This window comes from Pyrus communis, chromosome 9 (assembly GCF_041283825.1).
Source record: "Pyrus communis isolate YQ-2024b chromosome 9, ASM4128382v1, whole genome shotgun sequence".
Lineage (NCBI taxonomy): Eukaryota > Viridiplantae > Streptophyta > Magnoliopsida > Rosales > Rosaceae > Pyrus > Pyrus communis.
Window position 1 is genome coordinate 4761381 of NC_142573.1, and position 18408 is coordinate 4779788.

The window sequence follows — 18408 nt, forward strand, 5'->3', positions numbered from 1 at the left end:
TAGGAAAAATAATATAGAATTGGGTATGATTGGAGGCTGACCTTAGTATATCTGAGATGCCGCGCGCTAGCTTTTATGTCAACTACAACCACGTACTCAGCCCTTCTGTTTCACATATTTGGCGAAGGTTCTTTAAACCCTAATATATGTCACTAACAATATTATTGTCAAGAGAATCAAATTTGAAACTAATTAAAATCACAAAATCTTTGTCTTTTGATCCGACAGGGATTTGTAGAGCTAAAATATGCATATCATCACTACATAAAATTTAAGTTATCCATATTGTTTATCAAATTAAGAATTAAATCACATCTTTATCGTTTCAAGCTGGACAAGATTATGAAGAATAGACGGCAGGCATTCTTTATCCATAAGATTAAGAAACTTTTGAATATGTTGAAGTAAAAGCAGCAGAACATATATAGAAAAGGATGAGCAGCTTGGCGGTTCCTGAAAAAAATTGTACGAAATGATTACATATGACGATTAGGGAAATCTAAAGTTTTGGGAAGTTGACCACCGCCACTCCAAGCGTGTAAAATAAGAAATCTAATTAATTTTTAATTCCATGCATATGCAAGCTAAACATTTTACAAAAATAATTCAACTAAATTAGTCGGCAGTCCCCTCATGTGAACAGGATCCAGTGTTCACATACTGCTTATATTAACATGAGAATGGGATGCGCAAGGGTTTTGAAGATCAACGCTAACCAGTTGAATTGAACAAACGTCAATATCATGCAGTGTATGGCATTTTCTTTTTTAGTTGGTGGCGACCTCGTGTTAATTATGGGTTATTTGCCCATCTGTGATCACGAAAGGAATATTGAATTAAGAAAGAGTTAGATTTAAACGGAGTTAAAATCAAATTGTCTTCGAAAAGAACTTCAGCTTGTAATTTGTTCTTGTTGTTTTAATCAACAATACTCATATAAAAACCAAATACACTATTATTTAGCTAATGTGCAATTTAGGACACAACTGAAGAACGAACCTTGTACGATACACTATTGTATATTACAGCCATCCCCGTAATCACATCAACTTTCTGGGAGCACGCACACAAAAAAAATATAAAAGAGATTATCCGATGATATACAATGATTAGATATAAACCTTTTTATTCCTTTCTTTTCTCCTTGCACGAGTGGGTCTGGGTGGGTGGCTCAAAAGTAGTGATCTTCTTCTCTCCTATAAAGTAGTGTCGTGATATGTCCAAACTGGGGTCCCTTTCCATAAATTAATTAACGAGCTTTGTGACTTCAAGACAGAGTCAAAATTAGATTATAGGGTTGATATCTCTTCAATACATGGTGATTGAGCTTTTGCTAATGATTAAAGAATACATAAACAAAGGCATTGGATGTCAAATTATATGCGCCAACATTAATATCACCCCCACTCCCACCACCTTCTTCTTCCCTACCACAACTCTCCTGGCCTCACATATTATGCATAACTACTCAATTACATGATAATTAATGAATATTTTATAATTTTATAATGAAGTAGTGCTTCTCAATTTAAAAATTATTACATATCTGACATTTTGTTTTGAAAAATATAAGAAAATCATATTTTTATATTACATTAGTATATTACATGATGTGACAAGTGATACATATCATGTCAAATCATAAATTTATCTTATTAGATATTAGTAGTATATATGCATCGTTTATCACATTATATAATACACCAATGTAGTCTAAATAAGTAATTTCCAAAGCATTATTTGGTTTGTCTTAAAGGTAAATCTGGCTTTGGTTCATATCGATCAATTTGTCCTTTCTGATATGATACAAATTTAAGTGGCTGACCACGATTACATTCATAATTTTAGTGATTATAATTTGAAGCCTCGTGCTACCATTTTAATTGTATTACCATTGTTGTCACATCTCGGCCCGGGACGGATCACTTCCCGAGCCCGCTCCACCACCGTAGCACGATATTGTCCGCTTTGAGCTTACCATTCCCTCACGGTTTTGTTTTTGGGAACTCACGAGCAACTTCCCAGTGGGTCACCCATCATGAGATTGCTCTAGCCCCCTTCTCGCTTAACTTCGGAGTTCCGATGGAACCCGAAGCCAGTGAGCTCCCAAAAGCTCTCGTGCTAGGTAGAGATGGGAATATACATATAAGGATCACTCTCCTGGACGATGTGGGATGTCACAATTGTCTTATTAATACTATTTGTTTTTGTTTTTGTGACAATACTATATATTTATATACCTTTACTCTTGACAATATTGCTGCATTTGACATATAGCACCTTGGCAAGTAGCCATATTCAACAATTGTTTTTGTGACATATTGCACAATGGTGATAAGAGGGAGGTTGAAATACCTTTGTAAGTCTTTCAGGCTTCTGAAAGAGTAGATTGTCATGGCTAAGCCACCAACTGGTCCTCTTTAAAATAAAAAATTAATTAGAAACATAAGCGGCAGTGTTTCTGTCTTGTACAAAAAATTGGCAAATATTCTATGCTTTATGATGAAGTGATATATCCATCAAATAACTAGGGGATGAAATGAATATCTCTGTTGAAGCTCAGTTCACCAAATTTATGGTGAGCTAAAGCCATCTCCAAATCAATACTCAAATTCTCATACATAACTTCTCACATTTGGGCTCAAAAGTGGTAGGACCTAAAACTTATACATTCATTTTCTTCATTGATATCCCTAAAGGGTATATGAGCATTTAGTCTGGGAATTTTTTTTGCGGTGTTGAGTTTTGTAATTCTAGTGCATGGTAGAAACCCTAACAAAGATTTGAATATGGCCTAGAGGTACTGTTTAAAGTGAATGAAATATCACACTATTATATTGGGCGAAAATGAATAAGTTTTGTCTAAGTGATATTTCTGTTTACTTTGGACAATAATAATTAGACTCTCGAGAATTTTCTAAAATAATTAGTAGTTTTTTTATTTTATTTTAAGAAAGGTACGATATTCATTAAACAAATCAGAACACGTACAAACTGAGGATAATATGCACAATGGGCTTCGATAAAACCTTACCATGAATTTCAATCCGGTCGAAGGAAAAATAGTCCCACACAATAAGATAATCTATCCTCAAATGACAATACAAAGGTAAATTATCAGGATCCACCCTGAGGATAGCCGGGTAAAGCGGTTGCAAAGGCCCCCAATCTCGTGGGGCCCCCAAATTTTTTTATATAATATACACATGTAATATAAACATATTATAAGTCAAAAGCATCATAGTTGTGTTGTAGGCGTAGTGGAAATTTGCCTTCTGTTTTTCCTTGGTGGGTTTAAATTTGATACTTGCAGTTGCGTTTTTTAGCATTAGTTTCTTTTTTATTTTTTCAAATTGAAATTAATAGCCTAATCAAGGAGTTGAAAAAAATAACAAAAACAAAAAAAAAAAAAAAAAAAAAAAAAATCATGTACAATCTTTTGCCTTCCTCTTCAACATATAAAGTTACAAAACCCAAGTCCCTTTGCAATCCTCTTTTTCTTTTTACTTTCCGATTTCTCCATTTTATTAAATGTTTAAATCAACTCTTACGTGTTCTTTACGATTGTAATTTGAGGTAACCAAAACTGTGAATTTTTTTTCAATAATTTATTATTCAACTGGATGATTCTAATATTCATTAGTGTAATGTTGATTTTAAAAACAACCATGGCATTGTTGAACTTATTATATTTATCAATCAAGTTTTGTTGTTTTTTACTCTATTGATCATCAAGTTTTATAGTTATTTACTCTCTTTATCATATACTCTTGACTGTAAACTTAGTACATTTGCGTCTAAAAACGCGAGACGTGTAATATTTAAGTAATGTTTGTATATCTATTTTCATTTGATATTAATTTTTAATGATATTTGATGTAAAACTAGACTTTTTCATGTATGTAGTTAATTCTTATTATTTTTTTTTTTTATACATATCACTATACAAAAGGCCGGGGGTTAGGGGGTTAGAAAACTATAGAGCCCCACTTCGAAAACCCGCCTAAGGCTTCCAAATTCTTAAGGCTGGCCCTGTAAATTACGAAACATCTTCGAACAAAATAATTAGTAATTTTTTTTTTAACAAAAAATAATTGGTAGTTTTAGTTCTAGCTCTTTTATTTTATTTTCCTAGGTCAGAGTTCTAGTTCTACTTCCTAACCATACTTTTCCCCTAATTCAGAGACGGTGGGGAAACATTACATTTACGGTTTTTCCCCCATTAATCAAGGGAGATTATATTCACACACTCAAAATTACTTCTTCTACATCTTTTTAATTTTTTTTAATATTTTTTTATCAAGTGTTAGTGGTATGTAAAAAATATTAAAAAATTAAAAAAATATAAAAAAAGTAAATTGAGATGTGCGAATATAATCTCTCTTGATTAAAAAAAATGTAGGATTCTACTGACAATGCTCTCAATCCTCATTTGAAATCCACCTAGAGGACCCTGTTTTCACACACACACACACACACACAAAAAAAAAAAAAAAAAAAAAAAAAAAAAAGGAGGCTAGAGATGCCTTTAACTACCTAAAAAGAATGATGGGATGTTTTACTGCAAATCCTTCTAGGTAGTAGGTATATGTTACTATTCTTGGAAGGGAAGCCACCTCACAAGTCATGACATTAGTCAGCTTCTGGAGATCAACCTTAACTGTTCACCTTTCAATTTTTCAATTATATACCATTGACCAACTTTGAAATATCGATGTAAACCTAAATCAAAAGATAATGATGCCAAACAGATTCAATAATTTTATACAAAGCAAAACCTAAATCCTTACTAATTATCTTGTTTGACTGGGATGCAAGAGAAGATCCAACCCAAATCTCACCGACCAATCTGCTGCATTAGCAAGATTTTGTTTTTGAAGAAGTCAAGATCATCTTTGGATTTGGGAATGTTTTGGGTTGATCTTTGCAATGGCTGCCTTATTTTATAATACACAAGCAAGCCATATCTAATTATGGAATTGGATCCTCTCCTGAGCAGGCGATTAGGATCATTCTGACCCATTAAAATTGATCGTTGGATTTTGATCTAACGGTTACAAACAGGAAGTCTTTCTAAAAGTTATAATAATTGTAGCTGTTGGATCAAAATTCAACTGTCCGTGTTAGTAGATCAGGAGGATCCTGATCTCCTGCTTAGGAGAGGATCCAATTCCTCTAATTATCTAAGTGCGAGGCATATGACTCATCAATTTTTAGGAATAAAAATATGAGAATATTTTTTCTCACCATTCTTAATTGGTAGTTAAAGGTGGTAATACTCACTATACTAATTCTTGTTAAATAAGTTTAAATTTTAAAATTTATATGGTCCATAAATTGAATCACACTCTTCCAACGCTAATCAATATCACTACTTAAGGGTAATGAAAAAATTGCACATACATATAGGGAATTTTTGAAAACTAGCTGAAAAATTCAGCTCACCATTTGAATTTCTGTGGAAACTACGTGAAAATTTGCCGCCGCCCAGCACACTCATGTGCAAGTGAATGTTCTAAACACTTGTTTTTTCTTTAATTTTTGGATAGGCTAACAGTATTCTATTGGGAGTACGAAACTCTCCTCTTCTAATTTCCCTCCTCTTTCCTCTGTGAGGATGTAAGGTAAAAGAGTCTCATATTTATAAAAGGAGAAATCTTGCAAGGGCTTATAAGAGGTTGGGCTGCTCCCATATTGTCAATTGGTCTTATGATGGAACCTCAACTTTCTTCATGGTATCAGAGTAAGTTAGCCCACATGTGAATTCCAATGGCCACACGTGCTCCATGTTATCTCGTTCGTGTTGTCTACGTGTTAGGCTTGAAAATTCACTACACGTGAAGGGGCGTGTGAGAATGTGAGGTAAAAGAGTGTCACATTGGTAAAATGAGGAACCTTGCAAGGGCTTATAAGAGGTTGGGCTATCCCCAATATTGCCAATTAGTTTTATGGTGGAACCTCAACATTCTTCATCTCCTATTTGAACAGTCACAACTAAACCACGTCAACATCTTTTGTTGAACTTTTTATATAGAGAGAGACACAAAAATGAAAGTGAGAGAAGATGAAAGGGAAGGGGAGGAGATTAACATGGGAGAGAATTCTACTTCATTTTAAGACACTCACATTAATAAGGAAACACGTGTCAATTGTGATCACCAAGCATAGCACTAAGAAAAATAGTTATATGTAACCGGGCAAGAGAGATTCTTGCATACAATGCCAATTTTATGCACATAACAATAACTTATAACAGAGAAATAAATCTCTTACAATACAAATTGATCATATAACAAAACAAAATTGTTACAAGTGAAGTGAAGTTTTATATATTTGTGGTATGTAATAATTTTCAAGTGACCGATGTCAATGTAAAGTCAAAACCCTAACTATTCATGTGCCAGCAAGAGCGAACCCAAGCACTCTTATATGGGACAGAGACATAGTGCATGAAAATTAACACGAGAACCCTATCTTATAAAATGAATGTTCGTGATGGAGCATTGTCTCGCAACGTACACATACTAAAAAAATGCAGTGTGCAAAAAGTTTGCCGGACCACTTGCCTAAATGAAATACTGTGTGCATGCTATTACCTTTGTATTCCTAGGCTTGTAGGTTTCCTAGCTGGTCATGATTCATACTAAAACAAAAGTTCGGTCGACTTACGGCATATATAGTTGGATTCTCAGCTTGGTCAAGTCTTTAGTCTTATGCCATGAACTGATGAGACCATATTGTTCAGATAAAATTATAAATGATGGTAATTCAAAGAAAAGCAGGAACTTGTAATTACCAGAAGAGGTGCAAATTGAATTGAAAATTATCATTTTATTATTATTTTTTTTTGGTACATCAATATTTCTACAGTAAGGAGAGGAGAGTTCGGCTAAGTTACACAATAGGTAATCTAATTTGGTATCGAATTTGCCATCCACGAGATTCGAACCTAAGACTTCTCACTTTTAAGTGAAGAGGAATACCATTAGACCAAAGTTCTACTCCGAATCTAAATACTTTAAAAAAAAAAAAATTTGATGAAAATTAAATACATATAGAGATTTTGAGAATTCCGGTTGAACCAAATCTTTTTGGAATTTGCCTGACTTATCCTGATAATTAAATGTTCCAACATTTTATGGTTGTTTACTAAAATTATGTATATTTTAAGGAATATTTAGATTTTATCACGTTTATTGTTAGTTTTGGACATGTTCTCATAGTTTTTATATTTAATCATACACCTATATTATTTTATTAGAAAAATTACACATAGAGTATATTTTAATACTTAATTATATATTGAGACAACCCTTTTTAAACATTACAAGGATAGACAAAATTTAATACATGTGAAATATGACATCATTGTCTGTTTTTTTTATCTAGAGTGTATGTTACAAAATTATTTTTTATAGTAAAAAAGTTTTTTTTCCACACTTTTATATCTTCTTTTATTGCTCCATTCTCTCTCTTCTTTAAAGAAATATTGGTTCAAATTCACCCGGCTCATTAGCTGACCTGGAATTTCACCCCTATAACATGACAATGTTCATTTTTCACACAACCTACCGTTTAAAGAATTGTAAAATAAAACATATTGGGGTTTATCCCACTATCTCTCCTTCCTCTCTCCCTTATCCAGGAAAATAAAAAGGTAAAAATCACCACCACCTGCATCAAAACGTCCTCCACTGCTACTCCCAAGATCACCCATTTGATATTGATGCCCTCCACCCAACAACCGCATCATGCCCCCCCACCATGAACACCCATCCGAAACTCTAGTCTTCATATTGAAATATGAATTTGGTACCTTGTGCTTCTTTTCTTTAGTCATGCCCAACAGAAATATGACTTGAAAGAGACGACATAATTCTGAAATCAAATAGATTTGAATAATGCAAATGCAAAAATCTTTTTTGTTCTTTCAGTTTCTCGGAGAAGGAGAGACTAGTGGAACACAAACCCCAAAATGTTTTTTTTTTTTTTTTTTCTCCCTTTAAGCGGTCGGTTGGTGTTAAAAATGAATAGGTGTTAAGTTATGTTGGTGGACTCCAGGTCACCTAATGACCTCGGAATCTAGAATAATTTCTCTTCGTTTGGGTCACTATTCAGCCAATATACATTGTTGAGAGATCCAATAAATGGTATGGTTTTATAGTCACAATTTAAAAGAACCTTTTCTGATAATTTGATTCCTCCGTGGTTGACAATTGTGATCAAAATGGTTGAATTTTTTTTTTAAAAACTTTTCAAGATAATATTTGTTTTTTGTTATTATTTTCTTGTGTATTATCAAAATGGTTAAGGAGGGGATGAACTGATTTTGCAAAAATGATCAATGACGGGATGAACTGATTTTGCAAAAATGGTCGACGACGAGACGAATTGATTTTGCAAAAATGGTCGAGAACAGGTTGAACTGATTCTGCAAAAGTGGTTGAGAACGGGTTGAACTGATTTTGCAAAAATGGTCGATGATTGATTGAACTGATTCTGCAAAAAAAAAAAAATCGAAGATGGGTTGAATTTATCTGCCTAAATTGTCGAAGACAGATTGAACTAATTATGCAAAAATGGTCGATGACGGGTTGAGCTGATTCTAGGATGAGTAGAGTTTATGGTACATATTAATTTTGTTTGGAGCTGTGAGGGTTGGGTTCCTAAAGCCTTAGGGGTATGGTTGGTATTTTAAAATATTAGTTCCATGTTTTTAAGATGGGCTTTAGTTGTTTTTATGTTTTTGTTTTTCCTTGACATGTTTAAAAACTAGTGGAGTTCCTTGAAATATAGTGAAAGTTTTTATCTCTATATATAAAGCTCCTTATTTTATTTTGTCTTATATGTATCTATGCTATAAACAATATAAACATACTATTATACTAAATTTTTTTATTTAGATACCCTAATATATACCAAGTACTAAGAAAGAACATTAAATTGTATATACAAAAATGTTCGAGAATATCGAAAACTTGTAAAATTTAGGAATGCTGAAATATGTTTCAAAATTATGAGAAAACTATCATTTCAAAATTTTGAATTTGGAAAATGCTATTCGAAAGTATTGGGAATGGAAATTGGAAATTTTGTTTTCAATCTGATCCATGCGAAAATCAGCCATAACTTAGGACTGATCGTCTTTGTTTCATCTTATAGAATACCTTTTTTTTTTTTGGAGATGCAATATGTTGGACAATTGTCAAGTTTAATTAACCACCATTGTTTTGTTTATCAAACATAAAACATGATAAGTAGTTCATTTTATATGTCCATGTTCTGTCTAGTCCTACCTACCAGACAGCACCTTAAACCCCGCCGGAGAAGGAGAAACTTTGCCCACGGATTTGAGAAAAGACAATTTAGATCTCATGACGCAAGAACACAAACTTGCTCGTGTGTTCGTTCAATCAACATATGATGGTGATGCGGTGATGTTAGTGTTCATAGATATCAATGACTCAACGAAGCCAATTAACCATATAGGGATAACATGAAGAAAAGCGTTTGGGATTTCATGTGAATGGATGAAGGTGACAAGACAAACACCAAAAACTAGTCAATAGGACTCACCACAATGCACAAATTCCTCTACTAAGTGGCCAAGTTGAAAGAGCACTTTTGAGGCTGAGAAATTACACCATCTTGTGCAAACTCTCTTAGCTACTTCTTGTCGTGGGGCTCTTGAGGTACTAGGGTTATCTAGTTGGGCACTTGATTACTTACGCACGTGTGGAATGAAAACTCTCATCAAGTTGCAACACGTAATGGGAAGTTTGTACCTTTTTGTACCAGATAGAAGATCACTAATTATCAAAAGGTCAACCCTAGATTGGAACAAGTGCTACACACCCATGCTTGTAATGCAGTAGTAATGGAAGTTGAAAGTTGCCTCATTTGATGGAACTTGTCGATAAACTTTGACAATTTGGCATGTAGTTATTCACTGCTGGTGGCATTTGGATATGCAAGTGCCTAATTTTTGGGAAGACTGTTGGATTATGACAACTTTTGTACTGAGTGAAATAAGCATACCGTCGGATAACTGTGGCTTGCCACCAATTGTTCTATTTTTTAAGGAAAAAAAAAAAGCATACAGTCAAATGAGATCAAAATATGGAATTTGATGTTTTTGTGAGAGATAGATGACGTTAATTATCAAACACCTCTACTCAAGTTTTTCTTGTGATTTGTGAATCAGATTATAAAAAAACTCGACCCTAAACCCACACCGTTAAGATGGTCCCTGAAATTGAAAATCAATCAATATAGTCCCTGAAAATAGGTGTTGCAAATCAATGTGATCCTTCAATCACAATTCTGTTAAACATTTCGTTAAGTATTTTTCAACTTTTGATTTCCTTCACGATCACCATCACCATCATCGTCTCATAAGAGAGCAACATGAGCCATGCTTCTTGTTCATTCACTTGGCCCGATCCAAATGTCAGGAGAAGTACATTTCGTCGTAAAAATGGTATATGTTTGCTAATTCAGTTTAGCCTTGGATCTGAAATCTAGAAAAAGGCTATGATTGTTAATGGGAAAAAAATGACACAATTTTTGGGATGATGATCAATGGTTAAGGAAGTGGTTTTTCTTTTCAAATGGATGTTAAGGCCCATCAGTGTGCCAAGAAAAAGCATCATATCATTACATTTTGTTATCGTTAGCGGGTTTTTCACTGACTAAATCCTCCCCAACCAATGTAGTTGCTTTGCAATTACCACAGTAATTTTTTTTCTTGTTGGTTTAAAAGATATCTCTTCAGGACGGAGAAGAAATGGTAAAAGAAAGTAAAGAAACGAAGAAGGGAAAATTCACGAATAATCAATCACGTCCATTAGAAACTCTATTACATTCCTGTTAGTAAAGATGTTTACGTTTACAATTCCCTGGTGCACATAACAGAACTTGTTTTTTGAGTCACAGAGAGTAATGGAATTCGACAATTGATGTGTTTGCTAATTACCATCGGTTTGTAACGCCAACAATTATCTAGAAGCATAATATAAATTATGATACAAAAATTCCCAAACTAGAGCCGGTAATGGTATTGGTAGGCACCTTGTTGCGAATTATAGTTGTGGTAGGCGCCTTGAGGAGCATTCGTGTTGGGGTATGATCCTTGTTGAGAGCTCAATTGATAGGGGCTTTCCTGAGCATTTGTTCGGAAGGGGCTGTGCGGAGCATTGACTTGATAGGGGCTATGCTGAGGATTGATTCGGTATGAGCTGTGATGAGGATTGAGTTGGTAGGGGCTTTGTTGAGAATTGATTTGGTAGGGGCTTTGCTGAGGAATCATCTTGTGGTAGGAGCCTTGTGGAGCATTTACACTGCGGTAGGAACCAGATTGAGAACTCACATTTTGATCAACAGAAGCCAAGAATGGGCGAAGGATATTCTGTGCTGCATTCAAGTGATCAGAACCGCCAATCTCAACAGAACGTTCAAAGCCACCACCTTGGGAGTCTTTGAGCTGCGCTCTTGATATGCCAACCTGAATAGCAATTAAAGAAATTAGCAATCATATTGCCTTAAGAACGGTTTACAACAAAAGATCAAAGTCTGCTCGATACGATGAGCATTCAAAATTCAAATTATGCTTATTAATATAAGAATTCAAAATATGCCGTCAAGGGATAAATCCCTTTCTTCCACTATTCCACATTAGAAACTTCCCTTCTCCTCAACTGTCATCTTAAGTTGTGGGGAAAAAAAGGAAGAAATATATCGAACACAAGAAAATTAAAAGAATTGCTCAAACCAAAATGCTTCCCAATTTTATTAATGCTACGATACTAAAGCTAACTGCCATGTAGCTGATTTGCCTAAGGCACACTAAGGCGCTATTTTTGAGGCTCACTGAGCACCAAAGTTTTAAAGTGCCTTGGCATGTTTCAGCGGAAGTTGACAATTGAAATAATATAAATCAAACATATAAGACACCAGTTCTTGGTGAAACAATCACAACATAGTCCATATGCATAACTAAAAACGGTTTCAAAGGTTTTATTGCAAGGCATGCCAAAATGCGCACTAGACCATTGTACTTCTACTTCTAAAGGTCCTGTCAAGAACACGCCAAAGGACAAAATTTCAAAAGGCTAGATGTATAATTTTCTTTGTCAAACATGTTGGTATACTGCCATTTCTCTTATCCTTCACTCCCAAAGGTTCTGAAAATATACCTCCCTAATAGTGGAAAAGCTGCGCCCTACTGTTCCAGGAAAATCGACTGCATTCGTTGGGATCTTACCCTCCATAGCATAGTTGACCCTTGGATAACTGGAACAACATAAAACAAGCACAAAAATCAGGGTGATAAAATATGAGCATTACTTTGTGCATAAGTATGAATACTTCCATACCCAGAAGCAGTTGGAGGAATTCGATGACTCTGTGGTTGATATTGATGGCTACTAACCTTCAAGAGTAGAACAAGGAATTTTTAGTAATCATTCAGACATGTCTTTTCCGCTTATCTAGATTTACTTTACTATTGTATTACAGTCTTGATAAGAATTCTGGTGCAATAAATGGGCATTTTCATATGTAAGCTATGGATCGCATGTACTGTTATGTCTAAGCAGATCATATATCCTCTTAATTTGCTAGAATTCTATCTAAAAAGCAACCAGATGCATCTAGAACATTTTGTAATGTATCTAATACTCATACGAGGAAGAAAAACGTTTTCTGTAATAAATTTGAGGGCAAAATGGTAAATATCAGTTAATCTCATTTGGAGATACTCAATTACTCATTGCTGCAAGCTTCACTTTATGAGAACCATTTCTTGTCATCAACAAAATACCTCCTTTCACCAGTTCTGCCACAACCAGTGCTTTGAGCATGCATTACTTTTAACATGATTATCATATGATGGGAATTGCAATAATAATCAAGATATCGACTCTGATGCTCATAGTGTAATTTCAATTGCAGTTCTAAATTATTGAAACTCTTGTGTAATTTGTGACCCTTCAGTTAATAATAAACTCGACACAAAAATAGGTACAGAAGACAAAAAGTTGTCAATCTAATGAAAATGATCCAACTAAAAACTAACTGCAAAACGAAGGCAATCAAATCAATACTCCTCCCAACCAAGATAAACCAAAGTTACCAAACTAAAAGTAACTCCCCTAAAATGTTTTAACAATGTTTTGATAACACTGAAATGTTTAAGACTCCCAATAACTACACAGCTAACCGCAAACTTGAGCATAAATGGTAAAAAGTCAATTTATGTCCTTGTCCAATTAAAGCTCATTAAGTTATAGAAAATTCAAAAACTGAGGGTGGTACCTTCAGAGGATCATATCCACCAGAGCTTCCAGCTCCAACTGCACTAGGTGTTGGCAGTGGTCCCCCACCAGGTAAGTGGCCTGCAAGACCAAATCTGTGCGTAGGGCCAACAGGAGCAGGTTCTGCTCCAGCATTTGTATCTCGCAGAGTTCTCACTCTCAGCCTTGATGTAATCTCAGCCAAAGCATCTTTAGCGGTACCCAAGTTCCCAGAAATCTTAATGACCAAAGGAATAGGGATTAGTAAATAATTGCAAAGTAAAAGTGGAAGTACATAAGAAGAAGAAAATGTGATGCCACTGCATTACCTGCACAAGCTCTTCATCTTCAGTTGCACATGCAGGCCTATCATCCTTCGAGTAAACACGGATATCAGCCTGGGTTCTCCTTCTCATCTCATTTATAACTTGACCTCCTTGTCCAAGGAGGCAGCCAACTTTACTTGATGGTACAAGAAGCCTGGTAGCGATTATGCCTTTATCAGAGAATTCACTTGTTACATTCTGAAGCTCAAGAATTGCCTCAATGGTCTGTGATCTGGGATTCCACAAAGCCTGAAAAAGTATGAGCAAGGTGATCGACTGCTAGCATATTGTTGATCCACAGGCACCAGCAAACAGTTGGTGCACAGTACGTTGTCCATGCAAATAACACTTCTAAGCCAATATGAAAAGAAGTTAAAGACAGGAAAATGGTCGTGTATCACAAAATGGCATACCTCAAAAGCAGAGACGTGAATTACACATTCTTCTGAATCCATTGATGCATCCTGAACATGAATAGTGGCTCCTGTTTCCAGTTGTAACTGTTTTACATTAAAACCGCCCTTGCCAATAACCCCACCAATTTTCCCAGTTGAACACAAAATTTTCATAGAAAACTCAGCTAGAGCTAGAGCTTCACCCCCATGTTCAGGAGAAACCCCATTAAAACCACCTCGGGCAAATCCAGAAGAACGGTTTTCATATCCTCCTGTCCATGGCATTGGCGGCATAGTGTGGGAAGGAGCTCGATTAGACAACATTGGATTTCTGGGTGAAAGGGCATTACTCGTTGGGGCTCCAGGGGGATGAAAGCCCTGACCACCAATAGGCATAGGAAAGCCTGAAGGAGGCTTATCCTTCCTAGGATTCTGATGAAGTAGAGTAGACACTTCGTAAAGTGCCCTCTTTGTCACATTTGGTTTTCCAGATATCTGTCACTTTTGTTGAAAGTTAATACAGGCACCAAAAAAAAAAGTAACAAAGAACTTTTCATGTACGTTTCATATAAGCGTGTTTGGAGATTGAAAGTGACCAACCTACAAAATCATATATTTTTACAAATGTAAAAAGAAGACATGAAAAATCTCAATACACCCACAAGTTTCCAGCAGCAGACTTCACTGACACAAAGTGACTGCACATGTGGACAACTGGACCACCAATTGTATACATTTGACTTATTTAGGGTACATATTTGAGCACCAAGAAATTTCCCAATAATAACATAGGCAGCTAGGAACACATGTTAAGATAAACGCAACAAAAAATCATTTCTAACACAAAAATAAGTTTGAAAAAAAATAACTTTAATCAACAGATGAGCTCAAACGGCGTTATAAGCTTTGCTCTGTTCTAATGCCCTCTACACCATACAAAATTTTCTTTTGGAACATTATTTCCAATGATAGAGAATATGCAAGGAGCGCAAGAATAGAAAGAGTACCTGCACCAATTCATCAGTTTCCATAGCACACGTTGGAAGCTGATCTGCAGGAAGGACACGGATACTTGCACCCGTCTCACTTCGCAATCTTTGAATAACATCTCCACGCTTTCCAAGAACACACCCTACCGTATTGTTTGGAACTAGAAGTCTTGTCGTGACAACACTGTTCTCGTTGTCATCATCAAATGTAACTCCACCAAAGAGATCTTCCTCTACAATCCTGGCATGAACTTTCAACAGAGCATTCTGGGCAGCACAATGCGGCTCCATTTCATTTCCCTGATCTGAATCTTCATTGTTATTTTGTTTGCTTGAAATTTTTGTTGGAGAGCTATAGATAATAATTACTCTCTCATCTGAGCCAAGAACAGAATCAGAAACCGAAATCTTTGCCCGGGTCTCTTCTCTAAGGGCTTTGACTATGTTGCCACCCTTCCCAATAACACCACCGATCTTTTTAGAAGGGCAGAGAATACGATACACAGTGTCGAGCGATTGGTAATCCTCTGGAGGTTGCTCACGGCCAGAATCATTCCACTTTCCCTTCTTATAGTTGTTGTTACCCCCTTTTCTTTTAAACTGGATGTTAGGGCGTTTCTTGAAAAAGTTTCGCTTGTTCCCATCCATCATAGCCGGAAAACTAATAACTAATAACTAAGCAGACTAATTTTTAAGCAAACCTAAATACCTGGATTAAACGAAAGAAAAACAAACGTCGCCATTACTGAGAAAGAGCCAAATGACATACTAATTTTCGCAGCAATGAAACTGAACTCCTCATTTCTAATTTCGAACGGAACACTACATTAAAAAAGCTATTGAATTCAAGGATTGCAATACAAAAGTTCAAATATAATTTATACGTTGTTGAAGATTGCAATTAAAATACGTACCTTGATCCTAGTAATGTATTTCCAACGGGCTAGAAGCCGCAATTCGTGTTCGGCTCTGAGCCGTTGCCCTAGGATTCCAAAAACCAAAATATTCAGCTCATATACAAAAATGGAAGCAAAAAGGACACACCCTTTGGGATAACCAAGCTCATACAATATCAAATTCAAGCATTTTCTTTCTGGAAACTAACCAAAACAAATACTGCGACAGAAAAGTTGGAATCTTTAGTCAATTAAGAGCAGAAAACAATGATTTAGATGGAGGATGATCGGAGAAATGAGAAGAAGATAGCACAGATCAGTTAGTAAAACCGTAAAATTGTGGATTGTGGGGAAGTTAACGAAAAGTTTGTACCTTTTTACGTACCATAGAGAGAGAGGGAGAGAATCAGAGGTGGAAGCAGTGCGGCCACAGCTTGCCGGGGCACTGGCGGTCCCCGTCTTTGGAGAGAAGGAGAGAGATGAATCGAGGTAACGGAGCTTGGAGTCCTGGACTTGCAGAGTTTTGCCTGTATTTTTTGTTTTTTTGGTGGAAATGAAGGTGGGCTTCGACCCATTTCGAATTCGTAGGAAAGGCCTAACTTATCTCTATTTATTCTTTGTGAATTACAAGAGGCCCTGTGCATGCCCAATTTGAAGAAGGTCCCAAACATTTGAAGACTCTTGGCGGGTTTTAGATTTTTGAGCGAAACAGAGTTGATACATTATGTGTCATCATAAATTGAAGAAAAAAAAAATTAAAAAAAAAATATCCACTTATATTGTGACACGAATTTGTATTTCAGATACATAGATACCTTTTATGAGAGTTAATTCAAACATTCGATGGAGTTGATCCCTTGAGGGATACCTAAAACTTTCATTGTTTGAAACTTTAAGATAAATGATAAGATTTAGTAAACGATCCATTCCAATAAGAATAAACTGTTGTTTTACTTCCTCAACTATTACTCCTTTCTTCAACTTGAGAGGCATTTAAAATTTTTAAACGTGGACATAAATAGTTTTCCTTTATTTTAGCTCTCACTTTTCTCTCTCGTCCCCTTCATTCTCTCAGTATGGCGTCGATCCAAAGCCAGCAATGTACTAGCAACCGGGTCCGGGTCAAAGTTTGTGATCTCAGGTCTAGTTGTGAATGGGCCGAAGTCAGAGAACTTAGTTCCCGTCTGGATCAGTTGCCACGATCGGTGCTTCATCGAGAGGAGGAAGGCAGAAGAGGAAGAGAAAGGGAGAGAAGAGGGGGTGGTAATCGGTCTGGATGGGAGAGTGTAGGTTGTCACGTTTTTTTTTTTGGGGGTGGGTTTGCTTTTTTATTTGTCTGTTTATGAAAATACATTTTATTTTGGATTAAATATCTAGTCAACAAACAATTTTATTAAGTGCCATGTGTCGATTTTTGATTGGAAGATTCAACCTAAGTCATCAACGGGGCAAATTTAATGGGTCAAAGGTATACAACATCATCACTTAACAAAGTCATTTGACAGAATCCTAACTTAAGCATGAAACTGGTACGAAAATTAAACTTTAGGTATGAAAGTGAGAAGCAAGCGTAGTAAAGTGAGATTTTTGAAAAACTTGAGGATAGTAAAATAGAAATTACCCCAAATTATAAATAGGTCATCTTGCCCTTTGGGTAATCTTATCATATTATTCAATTGAAAATCAAGAGTTTCTATCAAATCTCTAGAGTCCTAGAATTCTTCAAGAGTGATCATTCGTGATCTCTTTATCTTATAATTTCAGCGGTGTCATTTACTTTTACGTGATAAATCAGAAAAGTGCATATTTTAGTTTAAACAAGAAATCAGATCGAGAAAGGGGTGTAGTTGTTCAAATTCAATTTTCATTCCTGTTAAGTAAACACGCTCTTAATGTATGAATTGGTTTCTATCACATAGAATTTGACAATGAGACCATTATAGAATCTATAAAAAGATTCTAATAGAAGAATCATATGTATTAGTTGTCCGTATAAAGTGACAGACCTTTGCTTTCACAGAAAAATAACGCTCATGGTTTGACTATAATTTATTATCAGCTGACGTTGAGAATCTGACATAAAGGAGGACAACTTTGAAGATCGTATATGGTTTCTTCATCGGCTTCTACAAGTTAGATTATTCTCACAAAGACAATGAAAGAAACTAAACTAGGGTATGAAAATCTGAATTGCATAAGCTCAACTCAGTTATTTTTGAGTGAGTCAATGACTTCATATTTATAGAGATTACATGAAACTGTTTGTAACAGATTACAAGTATTTCAGATTTACCAAAACAACTGAATATATTACAAAGAGATATAGATAAGCTAGAACTGAACAGATTACAAAGAGATGTAGATAAGCTAGGATTGTTCATATATCCTTTGACTGATATTTGAACTGTGGCAATCTGTTTGAATGGTGGGAGCTGGGATTTGCTGACTTGGCACAATTTTCGACTTGTACGATTGATATGGTTTATCACTCCCCCGCAAGCTTAACGGGC

At 35.4% G+C, this 18408-nt stretch overlaps 1 protein-coding gene across 4 annotated transcripts; it reads right to left on the reverse strand.

Annotated features, from left to right (window-relative positions):
• Positions 1-10822: 10822 nt before the first annotated feature.
• Positions 10823-16482, reverse strand: LOC137739592 (KH domain-containing protein At4g18375). 4 transcript variants are annotated; one of them, XM_088700255.1, is made up of 9 exons: positions 16284-16482; positions 15917-15984; positions 15021-15711; positions 14032-14508; positions 13622-13867; positions 13315-13530; positions 12375-12430; positions 12195-12291; positions 10823-11503 (listed from the first exon to the last, which is right to left on the reverse strand). In XM_088700255.1, exons 3-9 carry the CDS (start codon positions 15651-15653, stop codon positions 11042-11044), a joined length of 2187 nt encoding a protein of 728 aa, XP_088556381.1. In that variant the 5' UTR covers positions 15654-15711; positions 15917-15984; positions 16284-16482; the 3' UTR covers positions 10823-11041. The 4 variants fall into 4 exon arrangements, with proteins under 4 accessions (XP_088556381.1, XP_068335315.2, XP_088556380.1 ...); XM_068479214.2 differs by having other exon boundaries at positions 16272-16482; XM_088700254.1 differs by having other exon boundaries at positions 15021-15824; positions 16272-16482.
• Between the last annotated feature and the right edge of the window lie 1926 nt (positions 16483-18408).